Genomic DNA, 27,998 nt, shown 5'->3' with positions numbered 1-27,998 from the left:
CTGTTACAACGATGCTCTGAAGCAAGTGGTAATAGAAGTAGAAATGAGTACAGTAACTAAGTGAATAGATTTAATAATATACTTTGTGTCTTTACTGTAAATCATAAATAGTAAACAAGTACTCTTTGAGATTACAGACATGTTGACAGTGACTTTATTAGCTTGTTAACATGCAATGCAAATGACAGAAATAAACGTCAGCTGCACAGTGACGCACAAAGATATCAGTTACCAAAAGAGCGTGAGAGGCGTTGAGCAGAGTCGTCACAGGTCAGGTTTGTGGAACAAAGTTCAATCTCTTCAATGTGACTTTGACACTTAAAAATCCCAGATGAATGAATCCTAAAGTAGCGCAAGTTCAGTCAGGAAGACACTCACTCCTCATCTCTGTCTCTCCTCTCCTTGTAAGTACTCTGTCAGCTGATTGGGGGCGTGCACTTTTAAGTAACCAACCAGATTCTGCACACCGGTTCCTGAAGCCAATCATATCGTTGCTGTCAAACTTTAAGTAGTGTTCTCCTCTGTGCTGCTGTCAGCGTCAGCGTCAGTCATGCTCCTCATTCATCATCAGATTGCAGCAACTCCTTTCACCACCACCACCAGTGTCTGGACTCCAGGGGGGATTAGGCCTATCGGACCTCAGTATCCCTACCCTCGCTGATAGTACTTCAGGATGGAGTCCAATCGCCAAAGAATTTGCACTTTTCATATTTGATGCATGTAAAATAAATCGTTGTTAAATTATAAAACAAGTCTCTCCTGATTGAAATGAATTTGTGTGGCTTGAATGAGAATACTGCATATTCCCAATGATGACCAAAAGCCAGAGGTCACTCCAAGTCGCTGGTGTCCAGCTTGTGGCCGCAGAGGCAGACAGTGCCGCCCATCACTCCAGACAGCGTCACGATAGCCAGCAGGATGGCCCACCAATAAACCTGCAGCGGATGCATACGAATATTCAATGTGAGTTTTGGATTACTGTTGACATGAACTATAAACATCAGCCCCCTAAATTAGATTGAAGCAGCTTTTTGGGTTTATCAGGGCAGGAAGTTTAACACTGAGCTGAGGATGTCACATCAAGCAAACATCTGCTGCCTTTTAACAAAGACGACATCCACCGCCTTAGAATGCAGCAAATTATCATTTTGCGTATACTGTCCGACCTGATGGCCAGAACGCCATTGATCAGGTCATTTGAGACCGTGGAGCAACTTTATGTCCTATAAAATGAATAAGGAATCTGGTAACTGAAACACTGATTTGATAAACAACGTCGAGCTTTCATCATAAACAAAAACAGACTTGTATACATTCACATCGTGTATGCCTTTTAGGGGCATTATCACCAGCAGCTGTTACAGCCTGCTGCAGACAGCTTAAATGTACAGCACAATTAAAACTATAGAAGGACCTGCTCACCAAAACATTACTCCACAGCAGCCACTAGGTCAAAAACTCAGCAGGATGCCTTTAAAGTCAAATGATGAAACTATTGCGAAACAGCCTCTCAGGGCATTAATGTAACTATTTGCTAAGTAAAGACATAGATGAGTAGCCTAAGCTCTAGCAGAGAATAAAAGTCACTCTCCCTTTGTGTGTGTTGTAATCTGAGCTTCTGCAAATACTATTAGCTGTGTCAGCGCTGTTGCCGTTGTTTGCACTGTTAGCGCTGTTAGCACAGTAAGCTGCAAGCCGTCGGCTCAGCCGTCACCATGTTGAGTGCTTCCTTTTAGTTTCCCTCGTGTGATGACGTCCATATTAGCTGTTCTTCACCTTTATTTTTTCACATTTTTATTTTATGTGTTCATTGTTATGCACCAATCACCAAGCCAAATTCCTTGTATGTGTAACGTACGTGGTGCTAAACCGTTTCTGATTCTGATTTACAGCATCACCCAGCATCATTTTACATTATGCTGTTATCTTTTATAGGTGTTATTAAACTAATCATAGGAAACCTTCACCTTCATCCACTCTGCTATGTCGTCGAAGTCATCCAAATTGAGGAAGGAGTTTTTCAGTCTTGCGATGGGGCCGTCTGCATCCAGCAGACGACACATGTGGAATTTGTCGCAGTATCCCCGGTTCCCTGAGCACGGAGCCCCGGCGACCAGCGGCAACGCCGTCCTCTGGAAGTGACGGGACAGCACGGAGGAGGTAGTGCTGGCACATGTCTCAGGCTTATCTGCCATTGAAACACATCAGATGTACTGTAATACATATCATATCTACTTAAAGCCACTGTGTATATCATTTAAAAATGTCTGACTTCGGTACATCTTCGGCAAACAAAAACAAACGAAAAGAAAAGGAATTTGAAAAACAAATTCCCTCTCATTTGCACCAAATCATCCGGGACAACAACAAGAACCACAAACCATCATGTCAGATTATGTCTGTTGCAATAGTTTTGGAAAATTGGAAAACAATTAAGTAACCTCAGTACAAATTGACACAGGCTGACGTGTTGGGACACAAAGTGTAAACACATTCCTCAGTGGTAGAGGTCACATTGACCTGTATAGTTACCGGGCTGCTGGCAGCACATGTGGCATTTCTCCTTCATGTAGTCTCCTGGACAGTCGCACTGCTGCAGACTGTGCTTCACACACACAGACTCTGCACAGACCTGCAGAGAGAACCAGACGCTCATTAAGAAGAAGACGTAGTAAAGTTTAATTCAACATCCCTGGTTCTGGATAAAGCTGAAGAACTTAAAGTATAAGTGAAAGTATTATGTGATTTGTCCTCGGTTCCAGGCATCCATTCCTTTCCACTCATCTCTGAATGATATGAAAATAAAAAGAGGCAGAGTAACAGATTACCTGCCCCATGAACTACAGCATATTGTGACAAGTTATTTTTACGAATGTAAATTGTGTCATTGTGAAGGCACTTGTGAGATGTGTTTCTTGATGTAAACATTTATTTTACAATGGTTGGGAACTGGTGTTCAGGCTTCTTCCAGATTACCAGAAATCTGGGGAATCAGTAGCGCCACAGATTCACACATTTGATTTTCTTCAAAAGGCTGAAATAAACATGAAGGTGAAGGTGAAGATGGTGTTTTGAGGAACTGAACCAAAATTAGGATTCAACTCTGTTTGTTCCAGAGTAAGTCAGTTGAAATAATTTACGATTGATTTGAAGACGATAACTAAAACTCCACCTTCATTTTTGTATTATTTCATTCCTTTGCTTTTCCAGTTGTTGTGAACAATATTCCTGGATGAGATCCTCAGAGCTTAGCACCTCAGGGGAGAACAATATTCACAGCTGGAATGAATTCCTTGCCTCTCCTGCTAAGAAGACATCGTCAATTACCAATACTCAGAATGCATTTAAGAAAGGAGGAAATCTGGCCAAGAACAAACATGGAGTCACACGCTATTGTCTCAGATCAGATCTTTTCTTATTAGCACTGTGTTGTAATGCTGCGTTGGAGCACGTGAGCACACTTATTTGAAGAAACATCTGATTGAAACCAGAAAACGTTATGTTTGTTTGTCATGCAGCTGATATATAAACACTTCACATGGCACTGAATTTGTTTCTTAATAACAATAATCTACTAATAGCTCGAACTTATTTCTAACTACAATAAGAGAATGAAATGCAAGGTATTCCAATTAATGTTATAGTCACTTTAAGGTTTTAAAGAACATCATTCAAAAGTAACTTTATTCGACTAAAATGTAGTGTTTCACTGCTCTTACTATGTGAAAGTTGCTTTTCTTGTATACTTGAATGCAGGTGATACAGGTTGGAATTGAAATATATTTCCTGCAGTTCAATGGAGCCTTTTGCTCCATTAATTGTCCACATTGTTACTGTGTGACAATGCAGTTAAACGCAGATTGATTTGAAAAAGTTTACATGACCTCACATCATCATCATGAGTTTTTGACCAAATACAGAATATGAGGATTGTTTTAATAAAAATAAATAAATAAAAATGTTTTCGTGAGTTGAAGATCATGTAATAAGATTGAAAGCTCCAGAACAACTATTAAAGGGACCTGATGGTGAGATTGTTTCCAAGGCCAAGAATGAACTCTGAAACATAATGATTTTTCTTTTCAGGACCAGCTTTGCACCATCACTGTACACTTGCACACGTTGGCTTGTTGGGCAATGTAGCTAGAACATATTGAGTCACGCGGTGCTGCGGCTGCCTCACCCCGTTCAGGCAGACACGCGTGCCCTGACTGCAGACTGTGAGGTTTTCCTTGGCGCTTGGCTCGGGGCAATGCGGGAAGATGCCTGAACACCCAGCCTCTCTCTGACAGTCTGTCTCCTCATCGCAGGTCTGACCCGCAGGCTTAAACCCACAGTCCTGACCGCAGCACAGGCCCTGACTCGGACTGAGTGAAAGCATCGTACACAAAGAGCCAGGGTGACGGATAAACATGAAAGCCACATACAAACAAAACAAAAGATGCACCGAGAAGCTAGAACATCAACAAAATAGTTTCGATGAATGTGGTTAGACGTGTGTAAATTTCAATGCTCGATGCTTTCATGCAGACTCTACTGGTCGGTGTACCTGCAGGCTTTACCAGGCTTGAGGCGACACTGGACTCCTACAGGCTGCTTAGCGCTGAAGCAGCAGAGGTCGGTGTCGTTGTGACCGATGTCACACTCCTCGTCTTCCTCGACAATCTGGTTTCCACAGATGGGCTGATCGCTGACTGGCCAGAAAGAGCAGGCATGCAGATAAACACACACAAGTAAACACACACAGACTGTATAATTATTTACAGTGACTAATACACACATCTGGCCCCCAACTTAGCAGGCAACATGTGGACACTGTCTGATCTTTTCTTCCTCACCCACGAAGCAGTCATCCTTCTTCAGCTTCAGGATCTTGCTGATGTGGTCGATGCTGCAGGGCGAGAACTTGTCGTTGTTTTCACGCACCTTGTCTGTGGCTTCAGGGAACATCAGATACCTGCCTTTGCCATCGCTGGAGCCGAGGTTCCCACAGTTTGAGCCCTTATCGTGCTGGAACACGCACAAAACATCAGAAATTGGCTTTTAATTCCTGTGTTTTTCTGGACTTATTATGTATCTACACACTCAGCAAATGGAATAAACTGTTTTTTTGGACATTTCCATTAAAAGTGCTCAGCCGTAGGTAGAAACAGCAACGGGAAACAAATGATCAAGCTGGAACCATTTGTTAAAGGTCATCATCGCAGACATTGAAAATGTTTTCATGGACAGTTATTTGACAGGCCCTTTCTGGAAGGGCAGAAGAGACTTTTCTGTAACTTTAATATCTTTGTTATATTTCCAAATAACAAAACGTATACTTTTTGCAGTCAAAAGATTTCCCTGATATCTGATGACCATGAAACCGATGAGGAATGTCATGTCACAGCGAGAACAGAAACAGAGAGCTCCTCCTGCTGCGGTCAGAGACGTATTCGTGAAGCATTTTGTAGAGCTGGTGTTTTCTGGATGTCAAACTCACCGGTGAATTAAGAGAACAAGGGTCGGGTGAGCCTCGAAATGAACATGGAACATGTTTTGATCATCTTTGTGTTCCTGTTTTAAAGTATTTCTGCATCTGTTCTTGATTAGTTTAGAGGACGAAATGATAAAGTCTTCACTGTATCTGTCAGTATCTGCTGCTCTGTGGTTAACAAAACTGCCTTTCACAGCAGATGTTGGTGTGGTTTTAAAAGAATAATAGATTTGTTTTTGTTTTTATTGTTATTTATTGGTGTCTTTTGGTTTCACATTGGGATTAACATTTACTGCTGCGGTCATAACAACGGAAACAGTGGGAAGCAGTAAGAAAAGGAGGAACAGGGAAGTATGGTACTGTACTGTGTCAATTTGCAGATTTCCTGACCTTCCTGTTAACTCCTTGAACTCCTGTAGTGGTTTTACAGATGTTGGTACAACAGACCAAGATGCAATTTTAGGACAAACAACCCATCAAGAAGTCAAGTCTTTTCTAAATGCTGTGGCTTGTAATCACTGTATTGTATTTTATGTCAAGCATTTATCTCGTTAACAATTTATAATTTTGGTTTGGACTGTTGGTTTGATGATGTCACATTGGGGTTTGAAAAATTATAACAAAGATTCTAACTATTTTTTAACATTTTACAGTCAAAATTATGAATAATAATCAAAATAATTCTTAATCGATTAAAAAAATTATTGTTAGTTGCTGCCCTAATTTAAAGTTATATGTATACAAAATGTAGCGACTAATAGTGAATAAAATGTAAGGAAGGAGCCGGATTAGATAGATATTTCTACCTGAGCAGCAAATTGGTCAATGGCCCACAGTTCTAAAAGCCTCTGTATGAATGTGTGGTTGCAAGGGAAGTAGGCCAAAGGCCAAAGCAGCTCGTTACCAAGGGTAACTGGGTAAAAAGCCCCCCCCCCCCCCTCTTTCCTCCACCGTGTTTGCTACAAATCTCAGGTGAAGTCCGTGCTGACATCTCTTTGTGTGTTTTTTTGCAGCCTGGAAACAATGAGACATGCCTGTCACAGGAGCCAGGAAACCATCATTTACAGTAGTTTAACTGATAAAAAGCCTCCAGGTTCTGACACAGCAGAACTAATCTGGTCAGGAACGGCCCCAGAGGACTCATTGGTCTGTGCAAGTGTGAATAACAAAGGGCAGGGTGAAAAACGCTGCTGGCATTTTGGGCTTTGGGAGAAAGGTTGCAGGTGTTGGCGGCCAAAAGACAAGGACACAGCTGGTTGCATTTGTGTGTTTACATCAGCTGTGTGTTGTTTTGGTGAGAGTAGAGGTTAAAAATTTAAATAACGTTGGCGAGAGAAATCAGGGATCTTCCCGTTCTCTTATTTACGATTATCCAGCGAGGCTGAGCCAAGAGTATCTATGAAACGAACCAGTCACTGCAGGCCAAGGTCGCTAATGCCCACATAAGTGAATCATTCGCAGGCAAATTTGTTGCGGTGCAGTGCAAACAACCATGTATGCCTTGTGAGAATACGTGAGCTATGTCTACATTTTCAATAACAGGGATTCGTCATGTTGAATTATCATTCAGTACACAACCCAGGCGGCCTCATGTTAGACTAGAAAATGGGTTCAGAGTAAAACTGGTAAAGTTCAGCAAACATCTGAAATACAAACACAGGTGTAAATAATAACATAGTCGATGGCTCCATTGATTAAACAAGCTTTCACAATACCAATACCAGCATCCTGAACACTTTGCAATGCAAAATGGTATTAGACCTGTGAATATCCTGTGAATATCCTCCACTGGAACGTAAGAATGTCTGATGTGAAAAAAGCCTTTAAAGCCATTGGTAAATGGATGGTGAATGGACTTGTACTTGTATAGTACTTGTATCTTCCGACTACCCAAATCACTTCAATAGTACATGTCATCATTCACCCATTCACACCCATTCATACACTGATGGCAGGGGCTACCATGCAAGGGGCCACCTGCCCATCAGGACTCAAACTCACCATTCATACTCATTCATTCACAGCAGGCACAGCCTGCGGGAGTAATTTAGGGTTAAGGGTCTTGCCCAAGGACACATGAACTAGCGGAGCTGGCCATTGAACCTTCGATCCTCTGATTGAAGGACTACCCCTAAAACACCATGTAATATGTCTGTAAACCACTATGAATGAACAATAATTTAAAGGGAAAATCCACCCTCAAAACAGACTCTACATTGTGCAATTTCAGTGACAGCTGACAGCTATCTGCAACTGTCTACTCTTAACCTTAAGTCTGAGTTGAATTTGTTGGAGTTCTTTTTTCTTTCTACATCTGCAAAGGAATCTTAGTTTTAAATATGACATGCAAATTATATTAATGTAGGCCACAAAAAGAAATTCACATTATCAGGGGAATGTAATGGGATGAATTGTGTACTATTCATTGTAACCATGAGTGATTGGTTTGATTGAGACACTTTTGGAAGACCCCCTCTTCATTCAGTTTCAAACAGATGTTTTAAGTACGTTGTAAACTCAGTGATTGCGACTAACCGGGGATCCCAGGCTGTGGCCGAGCTCATGAGCGAAGGTCAGCTGGACTTGTCGAGGAGGCAGGAACCGTCCGTAGTTCTGTATTGTGACCAGACCTGTGTTCAGGGTGGAGATCCGGCCCTTATGCAGGGTCTGCTTCGAACATATTCCGCCCGAGTTACCTGAAGTGCACACAGATGAGAGGATAAACCAGGAGTTTGGTTTCCACTGAGGTTGTATCGGTTAAATGACAATCAAAGTAAATATAATATCATATAAAAAAGCAGAGTTTGTCAGACCTAATGTAAACATACCCCCTTGTCACTTTGCAGTACAGTATGGTTGCAGAATTATCCTTTTGCTACTGGAAATACTGTAAACCAACAATGTTCAGCCACTGAAGCGTCGACCTTTGAGGCCCCAGTCTGGGAGGTATGGACAGACAGACCAACGGACCTGCTGAGCTTCTTTAGTTTCACATCAAAGCCTGCAGAGCCATTCAGCCTCCAATGGTCTCAATCTGCCTTTGGGTTTACGCAATATCCCTCACGGGTAATCCCACAATTACAAACAGCTGGCCACATTCACATGGATGGGTGGCTGGGTTGTGACATCATCTTCCAGCTGGCCAGCCAGAGGAGTGCTTTAACAGAAACGAATCCCAGAGGTCGAACCGAGCATCTGTGATAGGGTTCCTCAGAGAGGCAGCTCATGGATCTGAGTAAAGCGGTTAGACTTGACTTCAGGTACTTCAACAAGACCATTTGTGGCATCTTACACTTGAATGCGGTCTTATTATACAGCACATATGGGCCAATTATTACACAACAGCATAGACAGCCATCTTTATTCAAGCTCTTACATCATCATTTTGTCTGCACTTATTGTCACCACCAAGTCTTTCAATCCGCTGCAGTGGGAGTTATTTCCATGTGTCCATCCTCTCTCTTCTTTATTGGTTTCCCTCTATTCACGCACACGTGAGGTTCAGGTTGGAGGTCTCAGCGGCTCTCATGCAGTCGCGTGCCTTTTATGTAACACCTCTTACACAATGTGGTCAGCACTACCATTTTGAGGGGTAAGGCTTGTGAGATGTGTGTCTGTTGAAGATATTCAGCGCCAGTTTCAGAGAAATCTGAGTTCAGCCGTTGTTGAGAAATGTGGGAACCAGGCGCGGGCATCTGGATCGCCGACCGGCATGTTTTTGTGACACAGTGGGCGTAAGTGTGACGTCCTGGGACGGTGAAGGACCGTTGGAGGTTGAAAAATCAAAACAGTGCCCCTTGTCTATGTTTTTGTAGAAACAATGAGGGTACTGTGGGAGGGACACAGTTACGCCACTGTCATGTGTCGGGTGAAGGACACTGCCAGAGATAATACAGTATTAGACTTTATTTTATCCCTTGGTGTTTGATATGACGACTTTTACCAGAAATTAGACAGCACATTGATTTGTTTTTCAGCTGAGAGGAATTGTCATCGTTAATACTCCTCTCTGCCAAAAGTATAAAGACATCCGTTTCATAATAACACATATTTAATCCAGCCATACGAATCAAAAATTCTGGACGCAACTCTCTCGCATTCCCAGCTGTTGACCTAAAATGGCCTACCTGGTGGGCCATTCAAGGAGCCGGGTTTCCTAGAAAGAGCTTACTTTGGACGCACTGCGTTGTGGTTTTTGGCAGCGCGAGCAGAGAGCGATTCTGTCCCCTCCTCCCGCTTGTCTTTGTCACAGAAAGGTGTCACAATGAAAGACTCCTATTATTAGCTGGCTGTAAAAACACAGTCCGGAGAAACATAATGCACACACTCACCGTCAGGAGGAAACAAGACACAATTACGCAGAAACATACACACAGTAACTCCCACTTCTAGGAATATTTGGTATCACATAACATCATACACAAACATATAAAAGCACACACACACACACACACACACACACACACACTCTTTCACATGGTTTACTATGAGCAGAGAAACAATAGTAAGGGGCTGTCTTTCTTTGGATGAAGAAGTAGGGGGATTCCGAGTGTACTAATAACACCTTTAACAACAAAAACAGACACAGAGAGCGAGTTGACCGCAAATAACACCGATCAAAGTTCTCAGAAAAGTACAGTGGATTTGCTCTCTGTCGTATAACTGAAGCCGATGACTTTCCATCACTGGTCTCTTTGTCTCCAGAGTTCATTGACCTTCACATTACACATTTCACTGGGATTTATCCACATTTTAATAGGATTTACTCACTAATGCGGCTTGTTCAACTTATTTAAACTTGAGACTTATTTTGTTGTATTCGCTCTCGTCGATGTCAGTTGTGATACAATTTGACTCATGCTTAATGGTAATATATATATGCTTCAACAGTGAGACATAACCACTGTTGGACCAGGAAGTACCACTGCAACATACATATGCTCACAAGATAGATTGCCTAACCTTTCTGAAAATCTGTCCCGTTTGTGCCTCACGTGAGATGTCACCATGGCGATCAAGCTGGGGAATGTAGTCAGAAATCCTCACTAAGACGTCTGGGAGTGGTGTGTGTGTGTGTGTGTGTGTGTGTGTGTGTGTGTGTGTGTGTGTGTGTGTGTGTGTGCGTGTGCGTGTCAAAGGTTCATGTCATTGTGGTGGTCTGCTCACACGCCCCTCAGTTTAGCCAATCATAAGCAGCGTCTGAGTGAACGTTCTAGAAACATGAAGGAAGAACCTCCTCCCACAATAATTCCAACATACGTGTCCAACTTCCTCCGACACACAGAGAGTCTGTCACCAGAGCTGATAGACGTGGCTTATTAGTTACGTTGTAGTGAATTTGTCTATTTAGGTCATGGAACTATAATGTCCTAAATATATAAGGTGACTGAGAGAGTTTGTGAATTTTGTTTGTATTTCAAATCTTAAAGCAAATTATGGACATTGCTCTTTGATAAAATGTCAGATATTAGAGTTATGATCAAGTTCAGTGACATTGCTTTGGGAGTTTCTCCGACAGTACAAGTCTATATTTCCCAAGGGGAAACATTTCCGAATTTTACTGAATTGTAATGGTGCATCATTGAGAAGAATTAAAAAGAGCATTATGGAAATTGTCCCTTCTAAAAAGAACAAAAAGAAGTGTTATTGCTTAATTCTCAACGAGAGAGTGTGATGTATTTGTTTTTGTATTTTTTGCTTATTTGTCAATTTTTTTGTAAATGTGATACGTCATTTAGATCTTTTCTGTATATAACACAATTAAAAGAGAGTAATACGATATGTCCATAATGTAGTCCCTAGATGGCATTTTCAAATGATTTTCAGCCTAACAGCAGGCAGCTTTAAATACAAATCACTGGTGATTGTTAATTGAGGAATTCACTCACGTCTTGTTTTTTGTTCTCTCAAATCAAAACGCTGCTTGTATAAAAGGCCTGCAATAGGAGCTGTTAATCCTGCAACTCTGTGTGCCACAACATCATTTGATCCAGGAAAACCAGGGGAGGCTTACATGCATTTTTAATGCAACTCTAACTGACCCCACTAATGGACGAGACAGGTAGTGCGAGTGTTTACAGCTGCTTTGTGCAAACTGTGAGTGTGTCTAGGAGTGCTGAAGGCCACCTCTAGCGAACTTGTGTCAAATGAAGGCCTGAGAGTCCTGTTTGCCAGAGAAGACGCTGCACTTTGGCAGATCAACAGAGTTTCATGCAGAGATTTAAACAGAGCGCCAGAACAGCAAAACATTATTTCACCTTCGATGTCTCTCTATTTTTTTATCGTGGACAGACTCATATCTGTTTCACCTTCCTGCTCAGCCCGCCATGTGTTCTCAACACAAAACTTTCAAGTGTGTCCTTTCTGTTAGAGGGCTGTGAATATTGTATGTGTAATAATCTGTTCAATGTATTCTAATGTCCACTAACTCCTACATATTTTGGGGGGTTAAGGTTAAAATATTTTTGTTAAAGGTGAAGTAATAAAGTAATTTTGACAAAGTTAAAGCTAAGTTTAGGTGAAGGTTTTAGATTAAGGCAATTTAACCCACCAACACACATTTTCCCCACGTTGTTTCCAGGGTTAGGTTTAGTGTTTCAACCATAAAGCTCTTTAGTAGCTTTAATGTTGTTGAAATGATCTAATTCCATAATGTCTGACCATACAATATTTACTCTGTACCACAAGCTACATGATGTTTTAAAAGTTCAAGGCTATATATATTATTCCATCCAATGAAAATATTCTTAATTCCTTGTGCACCATTTTATACATAAGTTTGAACAATGTTTGTCTGCACAGTGTGATACATAAAGGCACAAAAGACATCTTGACAATTGTATTGCACAGACATCTTGACAATTGTATTGCACGTCAATATGTCTGAGTAATATAATTACAGTTTGACTACTGTTCTTATTAATCAGCCTGCTGTTTTATGGCATCGTCCTTTAAGCAAAACAAGGTAATGGCAGTAATCATAATACCACAGCAACATGTCGTTTTTAATGTGGGGAGGCCAGAACAATTCAGGGCACCTTACGGATTTTAGGACCTCATTGCTCTCAGACAAATATGCAAATCAGGAATCACTGTATATATTCAGTATGTGTACGTGCATGTGTTTGTGATTTCCGTGCATTCGTGTCACAGTGAGTTTGACTCACCAGCTTTGCCCTCCCAGGCAACCCCCAGCGTTCCGCTGTAGTCTCTGTTAGTGAGCAGATAGGACAGGCAGAAGTTCCCCCAGTTGTTCTCGGAGTACAGACTCAACAATTTCTCAGACCCGATGTATAAAGGGTTCAGAGGATCGCTTTGCACTTCCTCTGTCATCACCTGGAGAGACATGAGACAAGGCGCTCACTTTACATACCTCCTGCACAGCTCTAAGACAGTTAGCATCGTACGTCAGTCATTTTGAACAGTGTTGAGGCTGACAGTCCGTACTAGTTTCACTACCACTTGCACATATGCACCATCTGATGCATTTCTCTCAAGGGTTTGTGCAATACAAATTTGATGTAGGGAGTTATCAGAGAACTGCATCTGAGGTGCGTCAGCCCAAAAATGAAATGTTGATATCATGTTAATAATACACATATGATAATATTGTGTAATTAATATGGTTAAAGGCTCTCTCTCACTTGTATCTTGAGTGTAATTCATTTGCCAAAAAAGAGAAAAAACAAACAATAAAAATTTAAAGATGTTTTTGAACGATAACATTATTGATAAATATTTTTGTCATAGTATTGGTATTGTGAATAATTTTGGCTGCAATAATCGTGTAGTGAAAATCTGCTATCATGACAGCCCTAAGATGTGGCACAATCGAGTCATTGCTTGAGTGCAGAGGGATCTTACGCGGAGAGATTTAACTTTGAAGTTGACCAGCTTGATTCCAGCGAAGTCCATCTTGCCATAGATGTCATTCACAGCTCGTATGTAGGAGGCAACCTACGTTTATGGGAGAAAACCATCAATGACATCTCCTGCTTCGTACAGACTATAGTGGCTGGGTGGCTGAAGTTTACGTGGCATCTTGAAAAACACAAACAGCTGGACAAAACACAAGCAAATGAAGAACATCATATTTTCTTCAATGTGACATCACATATGCAGCATTTAAAAAAACTGACAGCATACTGACAAACAGATTCACCACTTGGTTGTGAAATTGGTGAAGATGTCATCTTTGTTTCCCTTCTTTTTCACAGTGAGTTCTCAGGGCCACCGTAGCATCAGACGGAAGTAAAATTACTGACAGAAGGTTTTGATAATCCCAAAATAGTATTTTAAGTAGATTTAGCATTCTATCGTTTTGACAATATAGTTGACTCTCTCTGAACTGCCCCACCTATCCGATGGTTTACACCCATACATCCTCGGCCAAGTTTTGATCATGATTCATTAACATACCCCGCGAGGTAATCTGTAAAGTCAAGTGAGGTGATCCACAAAGTATTTGCAAGCTTGGGTGGCACAACCGTTTACACATCCACAACATGTACAAACCAGTCACATGCGAAGGTCTGAGTCCATACAGCAGGACATGAACATACAGTAGAATCTGCGGGGATTATCCGAAAATGTAAATACTGACACCTCAAACCAAACGCATTAAGTGACACTCAAACCAGATCAGCAGAGATTGTGACAACAGCATTTTGTCTATTTATTTATACTCAAAGATCACACCGCGGCATCACTTACAGTGTATTTTCTCAACCGGTGCAACAAAGGTCTGGCACTGAACCAGAGACAACAGCAAGTGTGTGTGTGTGTGTGTTTAAGGTGGAAAGACTCTAAAGGAAGTGATGAGAGGACAAACAGCAGGAGGAACGCCAGAGAGAGAATAGTGTGGCCGCAGCTAATGACAGACGTAGTTACTCAATAACTGGCCTTGTTTTGATTGCAGAGATGTAATTAAAAACATTACAAATGTAAAACTTGTTCGAAACTGAACCTGTATCAGACGCTGAGAATTAATCTAAAACAATCAAACTAAATTAAACATCTGTGATGTTTTTAATTCGTAGCAAATATGGAATGCAATAATAAATACTGTTTATTGGTTTTAATTTAGGGAGAACTACAAAGTATCCATGTTGAAGCTATGGCACTGGATTCTCATATCAGTATGTGGCTGAACTCAATATCAGGGTCGAATCTCATGTGACCGCTGACCCCAATGACAAGCGCTTTGTTCAGACAGAGAAACTTCAACACAGAAAGACTGTTATCTTTGTCATGGCACTGAGGCAATGCAGGCGCGCCAGCAGGCAGCCAGCTTTTAACCCAGTATGTGACTCAAATCCGAGTTCACCGCGGGTCAGCCAACGCAAAAGACAAAGCAAAAAAAAACTAAAATGCATCTTCCTCTTCAACTTTGCATCTGTAAATTCTGGTTTGTGTGCCGCTTGAGCTGAAAAAAGAGCATTATTCTGAAGATCAAACTAATGCTTTTTCACCCACCGACCCCTCCTCGGGGAAGCTCTGAGGCTCGCTGCAGACGTTTTGTTGCTCTAATAGGGTCAAAGGTCAAGAGCGCAGGAGATGAGGGGTAAAAATATTTGACCTTTAAATGTAATGACCACCTCAGAGTTCACAGCGGGAATTAAATGCAACAGATCAAATCCGTTTGCATCATTGCAATGGTGTACTTTGAACTATATCTGCAGCTTGTCCTTGGTGTGGCGCGTTGTTACTCTATGCTGAAGGTACATACAGGGGCTGCTGGGTTCAGCTGAAGGGAAGAAGAGGAGGTGACCGGTCCTGCTTGTTCACCTTGTGGACTGGCGGCGTGCCAGGCCTTTACACCTGAACCTTATTTGGCAAAATATCTGCAATCCATGTGTCACCATGTCCTGAGAGAGCGAGGAGGCTCCTTACTGCTGCGATGTGACAGCTGCTTGCCCATGTGCAGGCACTGGCATGTGGTGCTTTTTTCTGCCTGGCAACAGTTTGGTCCTTTATTTAGTATTGTTGAATATCTCAATTGTAAATAATCTACTACTTCAAAAAAAAAAGTTTTCCTCTAATTTCCTCTTAGTCGTTAAATGTTGCTCATCAGAGGAAAACTGCCAGAAAAAAAAGTTTGAGTCAAGATCAAACTTTTTGCCTTGTCCCAGCAAACGGCTGCTTTAATCAGAGATCTTTAAATATTTCACAACGACATCTGTTAACAGACTCTAACTGATTAGCACAGACTATTAGGTCAGTTTAGCTTAATGAAGGGAAATTTAGCAATGAACTAATTTAAATTCACTATTCCCCTTTTGTTCACTATTTTGAAACAAGACAAATTAAAAATGGCGCCTCCTGCATATAGCTTCACTTGTTCCATCAAGGTAAGATTGTGAGACTGACAATTACATCAGGTGAACTTTGATTGCAGCATCATGTTCCCAAAATCCAGGACACTGTATTCAGGGACAGGCTTGTAACGATGTTATGTCCTGTTATGTTTTGATGCTCCTGCTGCATTTTCCATGACACTATAATGCTCCGCAGTACATTGTGTTCTCTGTGTCCCGAAACATCGGGCAGCTCAGGTATCAGCAGCATCTAAGGGCATCACTCTGAAGGGGGTGAGCCTCTTCTTTGTGTGGAGATAAATATGGCTATAAGTTATTGCCAATTTGTTTTTAACGCTTTTGACTAACGGCAGATCAAGAACGGTTGTTGTCTAAGTGTGTACCACATATAAACCACCACGTCTTGTCAAAGTCAAACCAAGATAAATGATGAGAACTGATTTGAACCGGTCACCTGAGCCACGACCGCTTCAACGGACTTGAACTTCTTGTAGTAGAGGTGGTCAGCATGGAGGTGGAGCAGGCAGCTGGTCTTTGACTCATCCACTGTTCTCCTCCACCGGCTCGCTGGTGCCTCCTGTGGGTGACATGGCAGAGACACGAAGGAGGAATCACACCTGAACAGACTTGAAAGGGGACACAGTGTAGAAGGCAGATTTGAATCCTGCTAAATCCCCTGCATGTACTTAGATTTAGTGAATATTCATCCTTATTTTGCAGGTGTAAAGTCATAAAGCCCTGAGTATGTCTGTATTAAAACATCAACACACAATGTCAGTATGGATGCCGCATGTCCCAGTGGGACATGTAGACACAAGAACACAACATGGACGCTCCACTTGGAACAACATCTGTTCAGACCATTCAATGACTCGAACAGGCACGCTGCTAAAAATGGATCCATACCAATGTCCTGAAATCCATTGTTAACAATGAACATTGGCAACACCACCTAGTTGGTCAAAGGTTAACATAAATACCCAAAGGGGAGATTAGCTAAATAGATTTGGCAGATGTTTATTGCATCACACCTGGTTTTATAATCACAGTCAATCACCGTCTCTATACAACTTTTACTGTAAATGTGGCGGCTCACCTTTAAGATTTCTGTATCTTACACATCATTTCTGCGACTGTCATATCATACTGTTGGAATTAAATCCTGTAATTTGCTCTCGGTGACACAACAGGCTAAATAAAAGTGCCCAAAAGAATGAATGCGCTCATGAAAAAGGTCAGTTTATATTTACAGATGAATCAGACCCAATGATGAATTAATTGTCTATAAATGGATTTGCAGAGGAGGAAGCTTCGAGGGTGAGGACAGAAACAGAAAGCAAGGCAGAGTGTGCGTAAGTGTTTTTGTGTGACTGCCCTACCTCATCTGGTCCGAGGCTTTGGGCGAGGAGGCTCAGATGTTCTGCACCACAGAATCCATCAGGGCCCGTTCTCATGGATGGCAGGACTACACAAAAACAAGCAGAGACTCTTGTTGAAGATATAGATGTGCATATGTCGAGGTACATGTAACAGTTTTTCTGTCAAGTTTGTTGTCTCATCTTCTTTGTCATCTGTCTCTTGCCACTACCGGTAAGAAGCGCCATAGCAGACAAAGGGAGGGACACCAAAAATGCACTTAAATGAACTGATTTATTTACTGAAACATTAATTAAACCGCAAAAAGAGATGAGATGGGGATGGCAGTAAATTCAGTTGTGTAAGTGTGAATGTGTGGTGGAAAATATATGGGTGTTGATGACAAAAATGATAACCCCCCCCCCCCCCCCCAAGAAAAAAGGAGCCGCAGTGTAATATGGCAGCCACCATAGTCCTCTGTGGACAAAATAGGGATAGGGACAAAAGTTGACAGACCTGCCTACAAAATAGATGAACCTGCAAAGGAAGAGCAACCAAGGTACAACCAAACAGGCCAGAGGGCCGTCACACCCTCCTTCAGTCAAATACACACAAAGATGCAGGTTGAAACACACAAATCTGCAAACACTGTCATGTGCAATCTTGTCCTTGAAAATGTTCCGTCAGCTATTGAACGTTTTTGCAACACGTCAGTGATTCACTTGAATGTGGGTGTAGTGTCCCAAATAATACAGTGTTCACCAGTCATAATAAATAATTGAACAGAGATTAAACACCGGGTTTGGTTCAACCCACTACTGTTTATTTATTGGAGCAAACAGGACATTGTGTAAGACTAGCTCACAAATAAACACACCAGTGATGTAGACCAGGGCCACAGTCTGAACAAATGTGTTGTTTGTGCTAAAATGGTACAACCTGTTGCGTGTGTGTGTGTGTGTGTGTGTGTGTGTGTGTGTGTGTGTGTGTGTGTGTGTGTGTGTGTGTGTGCTTCACCAGGAGCAATGATCAGGGTGGGAATGCTGATTGAAACATCCCAGGTATTTCAGATATTATCTCTTTTAGGGCCCATAAAATGTGGGGAATATTTATCAGATAGAGTCATTATCAGATAGGAGACAGCATCAAATCAAGGAAGAGATTTTAATTAAGAGTTATTCTGATGTTTCCTGATATCTTTCCTGGGATTTCAAGGTCTTGTAACAGAGTAAGTCTCTGCATTTGACACAAAGTAAAGATACTGGATCACGTGCTTCTCTTGTTTACTCAACAGGTGCACTGGCTCACAATTATTGATTTATAACCCCTGTCATAACAGAGATGATAGGCTTGTTTCCTGGAGGCTTACTTTATACTTTACGGATTTAAAATACAAAAGTTCATGTTATTTCCCATACTAAACAATTTACAGTATTTTCAGTTCAAACAAAAAGTGCAGAAATCAATTGAAATTGGTTCCTTAGTGACCAGAGGACACCACATTTGGAAATCGGCATTGTGGTCTGGAGTGGGAGCCATTGGGCGGCCTGTGGAAAACGCTGTGAAGTGATTTCACCAAAACAACATCGTCGTCTGCGATTTGCAACACCTCTGGGACGGCTGCTTCGTTTGATTGATGCAATAAAATGGGATTGCAGTCAAGGGAGGTATTGCAAATGCATAAATTGGCCCTTCTTGTGACAGTGGCAAACACACAGAATTCCTCTAAATGCAAGGAGCCAAAAGGACACCGCAACAGTGTAACAGTAATACCAGTGTATTAGGTTTACAATCTGGGACTGTGGGGATTCTGCATATGAATATGGAGGAAATAATGAAATGTAAAGTAAAGTAGACTGCTGCAAAATGTTACAGAATGATGTAAAATAATTCAGTGGGATGTAGCACAAACCCTGTGGTTATAGCCTGATTCCAATGTTGAGAGAACAAACTATTCCAGCTACAATCCTATGTACAAAAAGGGGCTTTGAATTCCACAACTTACAGTGGAGTCACATGACATGATAATCACTTTCACATGTCGTTTGCAGTAATATGAGAGTGACAGAATCAGGCAATGTTTTGTGGTGACCCGTAAGAACTTCAAGGAGGAATGCAAAGTGTCTTTGCGTGTATGCATGTGCATGTAGGTGCGCGTGAAACACTCATTCTGTGAGGATTTGTGTCCAACTCTGCTGTATTTCCCTCAGTAGGGTCCTCCTACGAGTCCCGCCCACTGCCGCGCCTCTCTCTGTAGGCACAGCTGTGCCTCATCTCCTGTGATCGCCTCCAGCTGACATAAGTACTCCTGTCACTCTCATTCCAGTTGTCAGTCCGTCCGTTTAGCTACCTGGTATTCCGACCCGTGAGTAGTCCATTTGTTCACTCTCTGAAGATCCGCTCCTAACAATGCATTTCGTTTTTTCAACTTGCCTGCCGTACAGTGTCGAGCCTCGGGTTTTCACCTGTACGAAGAAGCCTTCCAGTTAGTTCCTCGGAGATCAACTGTGTAGTCTTGGCGTTCCTGTGTCGAGCCTCGGGTGTCACACAGACGATCCAGCCTGCCTGCCAGCCGCAGACGCGGACCGGCCACTTCCCGGCTAAGATCCGAGCGGAGCGCGAGGACGTGCCTCTGTACTGACGTTTGACAGTTTTCCTGTCGGCTTCGTCTGCCGCCCAGCAGGATTAGCCACTTTCCGGCTTGGAACCGTGCGGAGGCATGGAGACGCCTCCTATTGACTTTGTCCATTTCCTGTCTTTTCCCTTGACTGAGAGAAATAAATTATTGTGGTTTTGAAATAGAACTCTGCTGTCTGAGTCTGCATTCGGGTCCATGAACACACCACATCATAACAGAACGGACTGACCATAACTATGGACCCAGCAGCCACAGCAGGATTTCCACCTGCAGATCCCTGGGTCCGTGAGTCATTTGTTCCGTCTCCTGAACCTTTCCACGGAGACATGAGAGGATGCAGAGGTTTTCTGCTCCAGATGACGTTTGTGTTCAACCAACAGCCCTGCACGTATGCATCGGACAGTTCTAAAATTGCCTATCTGACCGGGTTACTACATGGCCGTGCTCTCGATTGGGCCCAGGCCTGGTTCACTCAGAACCTGTTGGATACGGTTTCTTTTGGACAATACCTGGAGGCGTTTAAGAGAGCTTTCGACCACCCTACATACTCTCAGGTCGCTGTTCAGAACCTCCTCCGCCTCCGTCAGGGCTCTGCTAGTGCCGCTGAACATTCCATTGACTTTCGCATCCTGGCCGCAGAGTCCGGTTGGGAGGAGAGGGCGCTAAAGGGGGTTTTTCTCAGCAGCCTGTCGGAGGGATTAAATGACGAGCTCGCTGTTCTGGAGGAGGCTAAGACACTGGAAGACCTGATCGCTCTCACCATCCGACTGGATACTCGGATGCAGGAACGTCGGAGAGAGTGTAACTACAGGCTCCCGGCTCCGGTTCGTCAGCCAGTAACCACTTCCGGTCACCGGCCCCCAGTTCCACTCACCTCCTCTAAGGTGGTTTTTTTTCCTGGTCCCCCAAGGCTGACCGGGCGTTTAATGCCCTCAAGGAGCGATTCACATCAGCCCCCATCCTAGTACAGCCAGATGAAAGCCGCCAGTTCGTGGTCGAGGTGGACGCCTCCGACACCGGAGTAGGAGCAGTATTATCACAACACTCAACCACTGACTCTAAGCTCCGTCCGTGTGCTTTTTTTCTCTCGCCGCCTTTCCCCGGCCGAGCGGAACTATGATGTGGGCAACCGGGAGTTACTGGCCGTCAAGCTGGCTCTGGAGGAATGGAGACATTGGTTGGTGGGGTCAGTCCACCCGTTCATTGTGTGGACCGACCACCGAAATCTCGAATACATCCATTCTGCCCGGCGACTGAACTCCCGCCAAGCCCGCTGGGCTCTGTTCTTTGCCCGTTTCAACTTCACCATCACCTACCGCCCAGGAAGTAAGAACATCAAGTCCGACGCCCTCTCTCGGCAGTTTTCCCCAGACGAGGTTGACCCAGCTCTGGACACGATTGTTCCACCTGCCTGTGTCCTAGGGGTTCTCACCTGGGCGATAGAGTCTGCAGTGCAGGAGGCTCAGCAGACCCAGCCAGACCCAGGAGGTGGTCCTCCTGGGCGCCTGTTTGTTCCCCTTTCCGGCCGTTCCCGGGTCCTACAATGGGCTCATGACTCCCGACTCTCCGGCCACCCTGGGATAAGACGTACAATCAACTGGCTCCGGTGCTCCTTCTGGTGGCCATCCTTGGACAATGACACCCGAGCGTACATCCTAGCCTGTACCACCTGTGCGCGCAACAAGGCCTCACACAGACCCCCTGTTGGACTATTACGACCTCTGCCTGTTCCCCACAGGCCTTGGTCGCATATGGCATTGGACTTCGTCACCGGATTTCCTCCCTCCGAGAACAACACGGTCATCCTTACCATCGTGGACCGGTTTTCCAAGGCAGCTCACTTTATTCCCCTTCCCAAGCTCCCATCGGCCCACGAGACCGCAGACTTGTTGGTTCAACATGTCTTTAGACTCCACGGCATCCCTATGGCTATAGTTTCTGATCGGGGTCCTCAGTTCTCCTCCCAAGTTTGGAAGACGTTCTGCCGCAGCCTCGGTGCCACTGCTAGCCTCTCCTCCGGCTTTCACCCCCAGACCAATGGGCAGACCGAGAGGCTGAACCAGGAGCTAGAAGCCATGCTCCGGTGTGTAGCGGCGGAAAATCCATCTTCCTGGAGTCGTCACTTGGCCTGGATAGAGTACGCACACAACAGCCTCCACGGCAACAGGTCTCTCCCCCTTCGAGGCCTCCATTGGCTACCAACCTCCCCTTCTACCCAGCCAAGAGGTCGAGATTTCCGTCCTGTCAGTCCAAATCAACCATCGCCGATGCAGAAGAGTCTGGAGAGAGACTCGAGCCTCGGGTGTCATACAGACGATCCAGCCTGCCTGCCAGCCGCGGACGCGGACCGGCCACTTCCCGGCTAAGATCTGAGCGGAGCGCGAGGACGTGCCTCCGTACTGACGTTTGACAGTTTTCCTGTCGGCTTCGTCTGCCGCTCAGCAGGATTAGCCACTTTCCGGCTTGGAACCGTGCGGAGGCGTGGAGACGCCTCCTATTGACTTTGTCCATTTCCTGTCTTTTCCCTTGACTGAGAGAAATAAATTATCGTGGTTTTGAAATAGAACTCTGCTGTCTGAGTCTGCATTCGGGTCCATGAACACACCACATCATAACACATTCAGGAGTACAATCTCCCAAGATCCCTGCATCAGACAATGAGGGACAGGCACATGATTGGATCACACCATACTGCGAAAGTCCTCCAGCCAATCACAAACCAGATGTATATATATATGGCATGCATGAGTGGGGGTGAGCCGTGGGGGTGGAGGTGGATGTGGAGGCCTAAATGCCGGGCGTTGACCCACAGAATTACTTCCAGACCTTTCTACTTGTTCAACTCTTTCCCAGTTTGTTTCGGAGTCTCTTTCTTCTCCATCACATTACAGGAGATACATGTTTCTGGTCTGTTTTTGCCAAATTTGCTTTTGTTGATTAAATTGCAATGAATGAAGCTCCATTACAACCACAAACTGCCGTATCAGTGCAAGACTTGCCTGGAAAAAAACAATTTCCGAATTGAAAAAAATAGTCACATTTCAGTCCAGACTTCCCAGCAGCTGTTGGAAACTAGATCTACTGTTAAGGGTAATGTAAAAAAAATAAAAATTTAAGCCACAGCCTCTTGAATCTCATTTCAGCTTGAAAACAGTGAAAGTAACATTTCCTTGTATTGTTGCATCGTTGCATCAGGAAGTTTAGTTTATCGGGGTAAACACAACACTGGCATACAAAAGGCATTGAGTCTTGAAATGTCTCTTCTTAAACCAGGATAAGTCTGTACTGCAGTGGGACTGTTGCATTTTCTGCCCTAAAGTCACTGCCCAAGTGCCCCATGAATAACCCTTTGGTCAGGCCAAGTGCCCTCAAGTGCCCCATTGGTTAGCTCAAGTGCAAAATAATCTTATTCCTAAATATAACATGACACTAAGCTCTGTCCCACCCCCACCCCCGCCTATGAAAGAGTCTGCACACCACTCCTCAGGAATATACAGTATATCCATTGCTTGTATTAAACCTCTAATCTATTTACCACAAAAGTGTGAATCATGTTCTTACAAATATTTAATTCACACACTTGGTGGCACATTTTCTGCTTAGTCCAGATATTTGCCTCATGTAGTCCAGATAGCTCATATCAATCTGCATCCTTCCCATTTATGCAAGTGATGAAAGGTCTATAGAGCTGAAGCTACTTTCCACTGGTATGATACTATCTGTTAGGGACCAATCACTGCAACTTTATCCCTTCGCCCACCACCTCCAGTGTCTAGACTCCATCAAAGGATATTTCTCGTCCTACTCATGCTCCCTTCAAAAAATACATTGTGATGGGGTTTTTCATACTTTTAATGTGTATTGTTTAGTATTCAATTCAAATATGTAAAATTATGCCTTTAATTTTTCAAAAGTGTCATTGCACTGTTTTTGTTGCAAAATGGTCACCATGGGCCTTCTCAGATCCGAAAGACCTCACGGCATCCTACAGCCCAGGGGAAAGAACGGTCGTTAAACAACCTTTGTTTCCCCCAGATGACGAACCAGGGAGTGGAAATACACACAGGAGTAGACGCATTCAGGCTATATCCACACTAGTCCAGTTTTCCTACGTTTACACTGAGCAGCCACACCACACCGGAGTTTTGGAGCAGCCTTAACGAGGAACCTGAAAACTCCGCCGAAGTTGGAGGTATTTGAGAACTCCGGGGTTTTGGTTCAGTGTAGACGTCGGATACGGATGTCTGTTAGAAAAAATTAGCCCACACCCGTGCTCGCTACTGGATTGGTTATTACCAGCCATGACGTCTCCGTCCCTGATTCGTCACACTCACTATCACGTGACCCGTACCCGGAAGAAAACAAAACAGCCGGGCGACCAGCAGCGATTCATTTCAACATGGATTGCTTGCTTTGTTGTCTGTAGTAGCAGCTATTGTGGAGTTAAATTCGTCATTTTACAATGCTGCTAATGCCTACATGCGGAGGAGGCGAGCTGTTCTTCGAGCTGCTTGACCATCAGCGATCAGCCCCCACGGAGCGGCTGTCTGAAGCTACAGTTAGCAATAAATGCTATTCAGAGCTACAGCTACAAACAGACAACACAGAGCAAACGAGTGAGAGACGAGTGATCGACGCTGATTCATTTTACTTTTTCCGTTTGGTAGCCTTGAGAGACCTTAGTCTGCAAGTATTTCTTTATGAAAATATGTACGAAGATATATTATATTCGCTAATGCTAATCGCGGTTAGCATTTCCCTATTGGCGGTAATGTTAAAATTAGCCTAGAAGCCTGCGAGTCGGACCTGTTGCATGATGTTGTGCCCTAAAAGATGGAGCAAATGCCCTAAAGAATTGATAGAGGGCGAAGATGATGCCCCTCTTTTTTCTGCTGGGTGACCCAGCTTATCCCTGATGCCGTATCTCATGAAGGAATACCCCAATGGCGGAGCTAACGTTACATTCATCAGCCCCCACGACAACAACACATGGAAGCGAGTGATCGACGTGTGTTGACCACATTTATGGACCATAATCGAGTAAACGTTTCCGTGTAAGTGTTCATTTTAAAGTAAAGAGAGAGAGAGAGAGAGAGAGACCCGCAGCGCTGTAACTACGTCTGAAAAATAAAACTTCTAAAACTTTCCACGAACTGTGTCTGTTTGAGTTTATAGAGGAAGATCTTAAGTATCAAATTCAACCTTTCATTATTAAAGACTACTTTATTACTCTGCCATATTTTTTTTAACTAAGCAAGCAATCCACTTCCTGTTTACACCATCACGCGCATGCCCAGTGTACGTTAATGGTCACGTGCTGTCCGCCTTCGAAGGCTGCCGTGTGGATGGTCCAATAATGCTGAAAACTCCCGCGTGGACGGAGATCGGTTCTATTTGAGAACTCTGCATCCAACGAGACACGGCCTAGTGTGGATATGGCCTTAGAAATAATGTTATTCCGATGTGTATTCCTGTGCAGGCAGAGAAACACACGCAAATAGAAACACATACGCACATACACAAAGAACATTTTGACAGCTCTTACTGATGACTGCCATCTGGCCAAACCATAAACTGACTTAATGTTAAGCTAACTAAGAGTTTGTTTCCAACTTTTTCAAACTCTGTAAGTTCCTCTACATGCTGCTCTTTTCTTCTCTCCTTTTAACATCATTCTCTCCTTTCAATTTAGAAACTTATATTCTTCTCCTGGCATTTTACTGTACCCCTTCCCCCTCTTCTTTCACCATTATAACTTCCTCCTTACTTCAGCCCACATCTCTCCTCCCCCTTCTTCAAAAGTCACACCATCTTAGGTTTGTCTCTTCTTTGGCCTGTGCCCAGCAAGGGTGCCACCACCCCCACAGAGCTCTAAATAGATTCTGCTGGTACATTATAACTCCCCCTTATTAAAGGTAAAGATAATCCATTGACCACTGGTAACATTAGTTTGTATAGAGCTGCAGATAATGAACACATTCTGTGTGGGAACAGAGCAATGAGGATAACAGGAAGGAATGATATGCATTTAGATGTAGTTGTTTGTCTTTGTATGAGACTGCCAAGAGGGCCATGAATCAAACTTTTGGGGGAGATCTACTACAAAAAGGAATTTCTTATTGTGCTCTTGCCATCATCATAACATGACCAGAAAAAGCAGCTAATGTCAGGGCGTTTCATTTGGACAGTTTAAGTCTAGATGCACAAGCTTCAAAGTTCAATTTGTTCATCCTGGACACTGAGGGTAGATAGATGTAACTACAGAGCCAACAGACGCTTGAAAATCTATGCAGAGAACATGTTCTGACAACTTTATTCCTGAAGTGGAAAACAGGAAGTAGTCTTACCCATGTCATCCTCGTGGTAGATTATAGAGTGGTGATCTGTTGGGCTGCTGGTGTATCTATCTACTGGCTCTATGTGATAGGTCCCGTTGTCTGTATGGATGGTTCCCTCAAACTGACCCTGCAACACTGAGCCATGGCAGGAACCATGTTCACCTGCAAGACCAGGTCAAGAGAGATGACACGTCAGGGTCAGAGAGGTGAACGAGACAACTGAGCCAAAAGGTCAGACAGAAAGATTAAATAGATAAGAGACTGAGAGACATTTTAAGAGTAAAGGCAGGAGTTCAGACATCACAGAGATACAACAGGTGAGACATGAGGCAAGATTGAGAAAGCAAACAATTTACTTTTCAAGATATAGCACAGTTAAATACATTGTATACAGATGTTTGATCAAAACCATGAAGATAAATGACTGTTGATGTTCGGTGATTAAAAACTTTGATCCCAGTAAATTCACTTATGCTTGACTCGCAGGTAAACTGTTACCAGCCCTGGTGGGCCAGACATCCCAGTCATACCCACCTGTTAGTGTTCCTGTATATATGTGGGAGAGGTCAGCCCGCGTGGAACCATTTTCACTGATCACCCTGAAATTTTCGGAAAATGCTGCTGCATCGCCTTTCAAATGCAGACGAAAGGTCCTGCAGGAAACAAAAACAGCTCAAAGCTCTGTCAACTAGTGGGAGGCATGTAGATGGAACAGGAATAAAGGGTTCAAACAGGAGAAGGATGTATACATTAAGGCAGACTTGGTCTTTTAAAACAGTTGGCACACTTATGAAGTTACCTGTGGAAAGCAGTCATGTCCAGCTGCAGTGTGTGTTCATGAGGGTGTGAGGCTCTCCTGGCTCTCAGGTGCTTCCTGTGAAGATCTTCCCTGTCATACGACAAGCCCTCATAATGCTTTATATATGGACTGATGTCACTCACAGCACCTGGTGGAAAGGAAGACCTTCCAGTAACTTGACAGAGCTTCACACCTCACAGGGTAACCAGACAAGGATGCCCACTTTCACCTTGTATGTTTATCGTCTTCACTGAACCAATCGCTGCATGTCATCTGTCAATCTACTGTTGACTGAAAGTGCTGACTAACCAGAGAAATCTTTGGAAGAGGCTTGTGCTCTCCTGCACAAGGTGTTCATCACTGTTGCCCCTCCTGAGTGAATAACACTAACCAACACCCTTAATAATTGTGTGTACGACATTAATCACTACTGAGCAATACAACTATTATGTCTACATCACTGGCAGGTTTTGTACTAAGCCTCCTGTTTGCAGCATTCCTGAGAAGACAAGTTGACACATGTGTGGACCCAGAGGAGGCCAGTCCACCACAGCAGCCAACATACAAGCAAATCCGCATGCACATTCACACAGACTGACTCTCGCACATTACACACACGGCTGTACAACCTCAAACAACCTCACGTTATTTAGGGTGCAGTTGAGGAAATACCTCTCATTAAGACAAAAACACGCACACACATGCACACATGCACACTAATCCGCACACTCCACCACCACACTACCTGAAATCTGGTCATGGCAGTCGACCAACAGCAGCAGCAGCAGCCAGTAGTGTTGAACCCCCATGGTCTCCTCATTGGTGTGTTTTTGTTTTTTTTACCCTGTTTTTTCTTTCCTCTCCTTCGCTCGCACCCGTCTCTTTTTCATCCCTTCTGACTTTACCTTTCTCCTCACCAGCCTCGTACCTGTGTTCTTCCCACACTGGAATAGTTGGTTAGTTCAACCCAGAGAAGACAAGAACACTGACAGCAGAAAGGCATATTCAGACTTGTTTGACAACATATTATGAGATATGTGCACAGTTAAAGGAGGGCTTTGAGATACAGATGAAG

General features: G+C 43.6%; 1 protein-coding gene across 1 annotated transcript; it reads right to left on the bottom strand.

Moving 5' to 3' along the window:
- Positions 1-72: 72 nt before the first annotated feature.
- Positions 73-27,854, bottom strand: LOC306776302 (disintegrin and metalloproteinase domain-containing protein 10). The gene is made up of 15 exons (XM_079266947.1): positions 27,669-27,854; positions 26,924-27,071; positions 26,659-26,777; positions 26,134-26,286; positions 17,172-17,257; positions 16,247-16,369; positions 13,340-13,432; positions 12,643-12,811; positions 8,012-8,172; positions 4,839-5,010; positions 4,550-4,694; positions 4,184-4,367; positions 2,533-2,632; positions 1,968-2,188; positions 73-935 (listed from the first exon to the last, which is right to left on the bottom strand). Exons 1-15 carry the CDS (start codon positions 27,730-27,732, stop codon positions 831-833), a joined length of 2,043 nt encoding a protein of 680 aa, XP_079123073.1. The 5' UTR covers positions 27,733-27,854; the 3' UTR covers positions 73-830.
- Positions 27,855-27,998: the final 144 nt, after the last annotated feature.

This window comes from Melanostigma gelatinosum (assembly GCF_949748355.1).
Source record: "Melanostigma gelatinosum genome assembly, chromosome: 4".
Lineage (NCBI taxonomy): Eukaryota > Metazoa > Chordata > Actinopteri > Perciformes > Zoarcidae > Melanostigma > Melanostigma gelatinosum.
Note: the sequence above shows the minus strand (reverse complement) of the source record. Positions and strands in the feature narration are given on the sequence as shown.